Here is an 8,888-nt window from a genome sequence, read left to right as displayed (position 1 = left end):
AGCGGCAGGGGGAGGGATGAGGAGGGGGGAGAAGGGAGAGAGAGAAATGGAGAGGCAAACTCCCGCTAGAGCGTGGTGGGACCGCGAGCGAAGCGGGGGTGGCGCGAGCGCGGAGAGAGGAGGAAGGAGAGAGGAATGAGCCGGAGAGCGAACGCGCGAGGGCGAGCGACACTCCTCCGATCGAGAGAGTCGTAAAGTCGCCTCGTCTGCCGCGTACGCGGTTCGTTCTTCGCTTTTCTTTTCTCTTCTTCTTTTCCCTGTTTATTTATTTTTCCCGGCGACGTGACCGGGGGGCTCCGCTCCTGTTAGCCCGATTCCGTCGATCTTTCCCCGATTAGCTCCGCCGGAGGATGACTCTCTGATGACGCCTCTCGCTTTTCCTCCCGTTTTATTCTAGCTTGACTCGGCCGCGCTGGACTGTCTACTGTCTAATTGCGGGCTAGTCTCTCTCTCTCTCCCTCTTCCTCCGGTTCGAGGAAACGCGCGCCCGCTCTCACACACACTCACGTCGTCACAGTTGACTATTGCGTTTTTTTCAGGAACGATCCCACAGTGGTGTAAACGCGCGCCCGCAGTAAATCGCGAGAAGCGACGTGGGAGCAATGGTGGGAAGGAAGGGAGGGAGATACAGACAGAAGAGAGGGAGAAGGAGCGTAGGAAGGTAAAAGGAGAGAGCGAGAGAGAGAGGGAGAGAAGCGTCGGAGATAAATAGAACGATCGACGAAGTTTTGGAAAGAAAGGAAAAACAGGGAGAAACGGCAAAGGGAGGGGGAGAGAGAGGATCAGATGTGCGTAGAGATAATGGTGGTGATACGTCTCTCTCTCTCGCTCGCTTGCGCTCCGCGTGAGGAGGTTAAAATCGGAATGCGGATCGCGGGAATTCAAGAAGTAAGTACACGCGCTTTGGAATTCTCGGCTCTACTGATTGCACCCGCCCGTGCATGCGCACCCGCGCCGAGCCGAGCCGAGCGGGCCCGAGTCGGGCCGAGGCGCGGGCACGCTACGCGCATGCGCGCTACGCACGCCGCGCTACTTCACGTCGTTGCCTCGCCATGCGTCTACCGCCCACTACCATATACGGCCTCTGCATACGCGCGCGAGCGCCGAGCGAGAGCGAGAGGGACGGACAGTGAGAGGGAGCGAGAGGGAGATAAGCGCCACGCCATCGTGTGTGTCGCGGCGGAGTTGGATAATTCAGGCCCGCGCGTCCACGGGCCAACGCACCATCCCGCCGTTCTCTTAACGCGACGTCGTCGTGCGTGTGTGCGTGAGGCGAATTATTCCATCTTTTGTTTTTCAGATATGCGCGGTCCTTCACGGCCACCGCGGATCTATCGCCGAGGATGATGCGCATTATTCATATTTTATATGCAACATACGCAATCGTGCGGTTTCATTCTCTGAATTTGGAAGTCAGATAAAACGTTGGCGAGATTCCCAAGAGGAGGCTCACTTCCTCCAAAACCTTTCCGGCGATCCCCCACAGCCACATGGGTTTCCAATTACAATTTTTAATCTTGGCTCCGGATCTCTCACGCGACGACATGCGCGCGCATACAAGCTGGTCGACTTTAACCCTTTCACGTTAAACTTTTCTCAAGAACATGTCTAGTCTAATCATTTTTAAAGATTTTTGGGATCGCTAAATAGGAAAATGAAATCAAGATATAAAAATTTAAAATCCAATACGGCAGTATGAAAAATAAAATGTTTACATATTCTAGTTAAATCGTTGCGGGATTTTTTAGAGCGGCCGCCAAATACAAAAATAACAGATTCAATATAATTGTACAAAAAATAAAATATCTTCAAATTTTAATGAAAAATTGTATCGCGACGTTTTCAAGATTGCAAAATATATAAATTCAACTTGTAAAACATAAAAATATATGTAATAAAACGTTAAACAAATTTCAATTAAAATTTGTATTATCAGAATCATCGTTCGATTAATCAAACGTCGCGCAGCGTCAAACCTTTCAAATCTATATAGCCCGAAAATTTTTAGAGCATATTAAACAAACTTATTTTCGGAACAAATAAAGTTTTACATTTTATAATAGTATCTGTCGCACTATTTTTTTTTATATAAAAGTTCAAACAATCCCCTTAAAACGCGCGAGTTTTGACGCTAATGATTCAATGTTTACCAGATATATTCTTCATGCACGTGGGAACACACGTGCAATGATATGTTCCGTCGGAGGCTCAAGATACATGAACTTTTCGCATGAATGAATAACGTGTCGATTGACAAGACAGGGTACGCGGTACGTTTCCTCGCCAGTCACAATCGTCCCGAGAGAGAACTTCACGAAGAGGAACGCGCGCGGAAAGCGGCTGCAAGGAGAGAAAAAAAATGGGCCGTGAAGGAACATATCCTGAGTGCGCAACCGGGCGGCCTCTCCCAACGGAGATCGGTGCATTACATCAACGGTGCGCAACATCGTTACGATCTCCCCGGAGCTCTCCGCGGCGTGCCTTAGAATGCATAATTAATAACTTCTATCTACCCGCTTGCGATATACGTGCGCGTCGGCCAAGGCGTGAACGTACAAGGTGATACGCCGCGAGCGTGTCGCCGATTCATATATTTAACGATGCACGTGCCGTGCACTAACGACGCGCGCTTAATCGAGATTTATTCCGTCGTCTTCTTCGTCCTCCTTTTTTTTTTTTGGAGAATTTTGCTAATCTCAGAGACGGCTAATCTCAACGCGGATGATCTCTTTGCCACCACGATCGTGATATCGCTCTCTCGGAGCTATGTCCATTTTTGTCAAATTAATTTTAATTTATTCCTTATCCTTTGTTTTTCAATTCTTAGAACTGAAATGACACAAAAAAGTAAGTTAGATCAAGTGAGTTAAAGTTAATCGATATTAATAGAAGTGCGACATAAGACATTTTCGTTCAACTTCAAGGTTGCGAGGAGAGTTGCCATGTGAACGGAAAGCCAGAACAGATGAAAAATGATAAATCGGTTTAACGAACGGTATTGCAAATACCGGGTCACATTTCGTTATTTATAAATAGTGGAATATAAATAGAAAAATTTATTCCAGCGCGTCACGCTCCTCTCGCGCGAGGCGTGCTTTTATACGAGGTGTGTAAACGGCCCCCGATCCCGTAGGAGGAATTGCACTATTGCAATTTTTATCCGGCCGGATTATCATTGGAAATGCCATTATGAGGTAGTCATCGTTGACAGCTAATGGTGTCAACGGCGCGCGCTCACCGGTTTGTCCTTACTCCTTACGGGCCGCTTAAGGGAGCGCTAGCGGTTGCGGAATGGTTTAAGCGCGCAGAAAGGAAGCAAAGCGCACATTCCCTCCTCCCCTCGTCTCGTCCCCCTCAACCGCAAAAAGATACGGATCGAGACTTCGCTCGGGACTAATAGTATGTTTGAGTATTTCTTCTATTCGTCTGACGTCTTTGTCTATTTTATTGAAGTAGACTGCAAAGTAGAACGAGATGAACAGTAGCAAGCCGGTTAACGATTAATCTTGGAATTCTACTCATATTTTTCTTACATTAATACTTATACTGCGGGTAAAAATTCTTCCACATAATTAGGAATTTTCTTACATTTTTTAACGTCTACTTTATAAAGCAAAGTATTAGAATAAACTGAACCAATATTATTTTAATGTAAAAAAATTATTTTTAATGTCATAATCTTATTAAATATTATTTTAAACTATCAAAATTTTAATAAGAAAAACTAAATTCAAAGATGTGACTTCCTATTCACAATAGAGTTATATCCAAATAATATTCTGATTTGAAATGATTATTATCATTCAAATCCAGGTGTTCGAATCCAGGGGGATTATCCGGATAATCCGAATCTTAGGCCCTATCGTCTGTTTGACTTCGATCAATATTAGTCTTGAAAACAGGTGAATCTTAAGAAACAATTTTATATTCTTAACATTCGTAATCGCAATTTTAATAAGAGATTGATGATTTTATTAATAACCGAAAAGTCGAAATGAAGTCCGTGAATCTAGATTCAAACTGTTAAACTCTGCGAGGCGTCTCTCTATTCTTAGATCCTGTTCAATTACAATCGTCCGATTCCGAAAAATTCAGAAAAATCGCCGGCAAAATTGCGATGGAACGGGTCGCGCATAGGTCGAATTCAAGGTGTGATTGCCGATCGATCGACCGCGTCGATTATACCGCCTCTTTAGTGTTCTCCCACAGACTTTACCTTCTATGCCGTGTATCCAGCGCCTACACGCGCGTGCGCGCGCACGCACGCACGCACGCACGCACGCACGCACGCACACGCCGGCGAATGCAAAAGTGACGTTGACGTCACGCGTCCGTACATGGCCTCATCGTGAAAACCGTGTGGGTGTCGCGCGTTATATATTATACTTCGTCTTGGACTTTTTCCCCTGTTACTCCGCATCCTTCTTCCATTCCCGTCTCTGTAATCTTCGAATCTTCGAACGAAGAGATGAAAAAAACTGCACGCATTTGTAGATTCTGACTAATTCGATAAAAAAATTTAGGAAAAACAGGACAATTCAGAGTCATTAAGAAGAAAATGCCAAGAACAAGCCAAGAATAGGCTTCATGACTTAAAGCGAATGTTAAATCTAAAACTGATGCATGATAAATACCAATAATACCTCAAGTGAGTCTTGATGATATCTCAAATGTTCTCATATCCAAGATTCGCACACAAAGGAATGCTGTTCAACGAGCACTTAAATGCGATCTCTTCACTTATGATTTTTTTACTAAAATTATTTACAGTATTATACATAATACATACGATTCGATAGTTTATTTCGACTCCATATGAGAAAGTACGATTTGTACGTATGCTTCTCTCCTAAATAAGATGCCTGCATCTTATTTACGAATTGCCGGTAGTGCGGTAAGGGTCGTCTTCTAGCGATCAAGTTGAAGATTGGGTTGTCACACTTGTCGATTCTCAGATTACCACGCCGAGATGCATTAATATGACGTTAAATTGATCCCTAATGATGCGCCGCCATCGTACGCCATTGTCCGTCGTCTACGCCTGTAAGTTGCGCGTGGATGATGACTGCTATCTGCTGAATTGCCGATTGTCCTGCCCACGTTTGCCTATCTGGCGAAAGGTCTTGGTGCGTTTCAGCCGCTTTGCCGAACTCGGGTCGTTTATGTTTTTGAAATGTCCGTAACCGCCTCCGCCGAGCCTCTTTCGTGGTCGTGAAGCCTTACTGATTCCCACTTCTGTTAAGAAGTTAAATAGGAGTTAAAAAAAAGGAAAGTTTAACTGGCTGACACAACTGGTGACGCATATTCGTATTGTTTTAAGACTCAAACCTATCAATTTGGATTACTATTGAAAAAGTGGTAATTTAGATTTTGATTAATCCAGATGTAGGCGATAACTTGAATCAGTTTTTTTTCTATATGTTATTGAAAGAAATTCGAATGCAAGAGTGTTTAAAAATTTTTGAAGATGATCTATGAATTTTAAAAGTTATAAATTTGTCAGAGAAAACTTTTGCACTTTTGCAAAATTTAGAATATGTGTTTCCACTATATATGTATAATGATATATAACTTCTATTGTTAAATTTAAAAAAAAAACTTACTCAAATCTACTGCCGGTGATACGACAAATCCGAAGGACTTAGCAACTTTCGCCAAATCCAGAGTCTCTATATCAAAGACCTGCTTCAAATGATGTGAATCATACGCTCTGACGTAATTCTTAAACGCTTCCTTTGCTGACTGGTGTAAGAAGTAATTCTTCGATATCAAATTTTCAAGCTAAAAAAAAAAGATATTTTATATAGTATTTTTACCGAAATCGGTTCTGAAAAAATGCAATTTAATAAAAATTACGAATTGCATATTTCAATTCTCTTCTAAAATATGCGATGAAATCACACGAATTGACGCTTGTTTCAGTGCCTCTCAGTTTCGGTTAATCTCAAAGCATTTAACTTACAGTTCAAATAAAAAATACTCATTGTCAGAATAAGTTAAATTTGAAGAAAGAAAAAATCATAATGTATGTATGGTATACCTGTAATTGTATATCGGCGATTTTATTCCAAGAGAATTCGTATTCGTTCACGGGTACGCGAGCTTCCTTGAGATAACGAAGGAAACCAAGCTCTTCCGGACGCAATATCAGCAGGGCATGACCGCTGCTACCCTCTCCGCGAGCGGTACGACCAACGCGATGGATGTACTCCTAAAAATCGTACAAATTCGATATAAAAAAACCGATGCTCATTAATCTATGTTTACTATTAGGAAAATCATCGAATTTCTCTACTTCTTTTAACGTTTAAGCAAAGTAAAACAACGCGACAATTTTTACCTTGGGATCGTCTGGTGGATCGTACTGCACGATCCAGTCGACGTCGGGTATATCGAGACCTCTCGCGGCCACGTCGGTGCAAAGCAAAATACCCGAAGAAGCGTTGCAAAATTGGTAAAAGGTCGTGGTTCTTTTCGTCTGCTTCTGCTTACCCTGTCAATGAAAACACGAACGCTAAGTCGGGAGTTAACGAGAGTACCGCGAATATCATAAAAAAAATCCAATAACGTACGTGTATACTCATTACTGGCAAATCGATGTAATTTAAGAGTTCGTGATGATATTTAACGGACATGCAGGAACTGAAGAAGACCATCGTCTTCTTCTTCCTGTTTTTCTTTAAGAACGTGAACAGGAGTAGAAATCTTTTCTCGCTCGGGCACGCCACGTAACCCTGCTGTAAGCCCTCCACGGTCGCCATTTCCTTGTCATCGTCGACTCCCACGTATATGGGTTCCTTCTTGAGGGCCAACGTTGTTATCGTCGCCACCTTCTGTGTCTGCGTCGCGCTAAAGAGCATAGTTTGCCGACGTTCTGCAACAATAACTTATGTAATATCGAAAAAAAAAACAATCTGCTTTTAAATAATGTATTACTTACTGGGAAGGATATTGATGATTTGCTTCAATTCCTCTTCGTATCCAATATCCAGAATACGATCCGCTTCGTCGATGACCAGACATTGAAGATTCTTGTACAAAAAATCGGGCGTGTTCTGCAAATGATCCAGTAATCGTCCCGGCGTCGCCACGATAATGTTGATCCCCTTTCCGAGTTTCTGCGCTTCTGTCTGCCGACTGGCGCCGCCCATCAGCAGACCGTACGTGTGATAATGATACTTCATCAATTCTTTCAAAACTCCGAAAGTCTGCATAGACAATTCCCTCGTAGGAGACATGATTATGCAACCGGTACCTGAAAATATTTATCCATTAGAATCTCCTGCTGATTTTGTGAATTGAATCATCAGAAGGGTCGAGACAGCTGTATTCTTATTAACAGAGCTTTTACTTTTAATTCATCTCTATATAAGATTTCTATTTAATTATCGTTAGTGAAACGTTAAATGCATCATTTGTATAGCATTAAATGTTTTATACATATTAGACAAAAATTAGATTCACATTTGAACGACTGTTATTATCATTTATTAGTTAATATGAATAAATTCATATAGATTATTCATGAAACAAAAACTATCCAAATGCTTTTCTGACTATGTCGAATTTACATACCGTTACGGGGCATGAACTTCAACTTGTAAATCAATTCAACGGCGGGAATTAAAAACGCCAGAGTTTTGCCGGATCCGGTTTTGGCTGCGCCAACCAAATCTCTTCCCTCCAGAAGAGATGGAATAGCTTTCGCTTGTATCTCAGTCATATTCGTAAAACCCATATCCTTTATCGCCTTCAGTGTATTTTCGCACACTTTCTCGCTCAATACTGAGAAGGTTGTATCGTTTGTCACCTCAAAACCTACAGCTGTGCCAGGTACTAAATAAAAATATATAAACATATATTTTTAACATATGTTATTAGACAGCGTTCAAATATCTTTCACTTATTAGAATAATCATATCAGAAGTACGTACAATTCCTAGTTTCAGCTGGAGGTTGTTTAGTTACCTCAGCCTCTTCACTTTTCTCAGGCACTTTAAATTTCATATTTTCTAAAAAAGATAAATGGATTATTCCATAATAATTGTTAATAATTGTGTAATAAAATGGAAAATGCAGGTATGATTAATTCTGCAACCAGTATTATTAACTTCTCAATAAAAGAGAAGATAGATTACTAAGTATGTTTAAAATAATTTGAAAAATTATAAAAACAAGTTAGAATAACTTATACAAACTTTTTAGAGAAATATCCTTTGCGCTTTGCTGACTTATCTCAGGTATTTCTTCTGATTTGATTGCATCTGTAACAGAAGCGTTTTATTTAAAATAAATAATGATAGATATACATATATATAGGTACATATATATATATATATTATATATATATATATATAGCGAAAAAACAAAAAAATCGACATTAAACGACCATTAACTTTGACAAATAATTTTCCTGAACAAAATTAACACAAATCTCATTATTCAGATATGCTTTCACACATGAGAGTTAACCTCAACGAGAGTTAACCTCAAAACGTTTTTTTTTTTCCCTTTTTGCTCCTCCCGCCGTTTTAGCACCGTTAATTTTGTCTTCTCTCGTTTCTTAATTTTTCGCATTAGTACTTTCTCGGGCACGGACATCTCGTAAGTTACAGGAAACAGTATCGTAATGACATTAAAAATTGTTTACGATGATCCACGACTCGGATGCAGATTGCAGACGCGTGAAACAAACACTGGCAAACACCATGCTTGGTATGCATATATGATTGTATGTCATATATATACGTTATGAAGCTTGATAAAAGACTGCGCGCTCTCATTGGAGGTGAGGCGAAGAGCATATAGCTCAAGATATGAACAAACTTTTTTATTTTTTAATTTCTATTATAAATAATCATTATATATATGTATATATATATATATAT

At 40.9% G+C, this 8,888-nt stretch overlaps 2 protein-coding genes across 3 annotated transcripts; one reads left to right on the top strand and one right to left on the bottom strand.

Moving 5' to 3' along the window:
* Positions 1–813: 813 nt before the first annotated feature.
* LOC105450195 lies at positions 814–1,817 on the top strand. Its single transcript, XM_011689937.1, has 2 exons — positions 814–888; positions 1,301–1,817. Exons 1-2 carry the CDS (start codon positions 865–867, stop codon positions 1,610–1,612), a joined length of 336 nt encoding a protein of 111 aa, XP_011688239.1. The 5' UTR covers positions 814–864; the 3' UTR covers positions 1,613–1,817.
* Positions 1,818–4,735: 2,918 nt separating this feature from the next.
* LOC105450190 (probable ATP-dependent RNA helicase pitchoune) lies at positions 4,736–8,724 on the bottom strand. 2 transcript variants are annotated; one of them, XM_011689929.1, is made up of 10 exons: positions 8,511–8,724; positions 8,199–8,264; positions 7,935–8,012; positions 7,576–7,836; positions 6,941–7,255; positions 6,573–6,874; positions 6,341–6,493; positions 6,041–6,211; positions 5,604–5,781; positions 4,736–5,235 (listed from the first exon to the last, which is right to left on the bottom strand). In XM_011689929.1, exons 1-10 carry the CDS (start codon positions 8,599–8,601, stop codon positions 5,069–5,071), a joined length of 1,782 nt encoding a protein of 593 aa, XP_011688231.1. In that variant the 5' UTR covers positions 8,602–8,724; the 3' UTR covers positions 4,736–5,068. The 2 variants fall into 2 exon arrangements, with proteins under 2 accessions (XP_011688231.1, XP_011688232.1); XM_011689930.1 differs by lacking the exon at positions 8,511–8,724 and having other exon boundaries at positions 8,200–8,264.
* Between the last annotated feature and the right edge of the window lie 164 nt (positions 8,725–8,888).

This window comes from Wasmannia auropunctata, unplaced genomic scaffold, assembly GCF_000956235.1.
Source record: "Wasmannia auropunctata unplaced genomic scaffold, wasmannia.A_1.0 LD336069.1, whole genome shotgun sequence".
NCBI classification, from domain to species: domain Eukaryota; kingdom Metazoa; phylum Arthropoda; class Insecta; order Hymenoptera; family Formicidae; genus Wasmannia; species Wasmannia auropunctata.
Note: the sequence above shows the minus strand (reverse complement) of the source record. Positions and strands in the feature narration are given on the sequence as shown.

Coding starts and splice junctions, on each gene's coding strand:
- LOC105450195 (XM_011689937.1), top strand. CDS start 865: ATGCGGATCGCGGGAATTCAAGAA. Junction 889..1,300: donor GGATCGCGGGAATTCAAGAA/GTAAGTACACGC, acceptor TTTGTTTTTCAG/ATATGCGCGGTCCTTCACGG.
- LOC105450190 (XM_011689929.1), bottom strand. CDS start 8,601: ATGTCCGTGCCCGAGAAAGTACTAATGCGAAAAATTAAGAAACGAGAG. Junction 8,265..8,510: donor ACGGCGGGAGGAGCAAAAAG/GGAAAAAAAAAA, acceptor CTTCTGTTACAG/ATGCAATCAAATCAGAAGAA. Junction 6,494..6,572: donor TGCCAGTAATGAGTATACAC/GTACGTTATTGG, acceptor TTTCATTGACAG/GGTAAGCAGAAGCAGACGAA.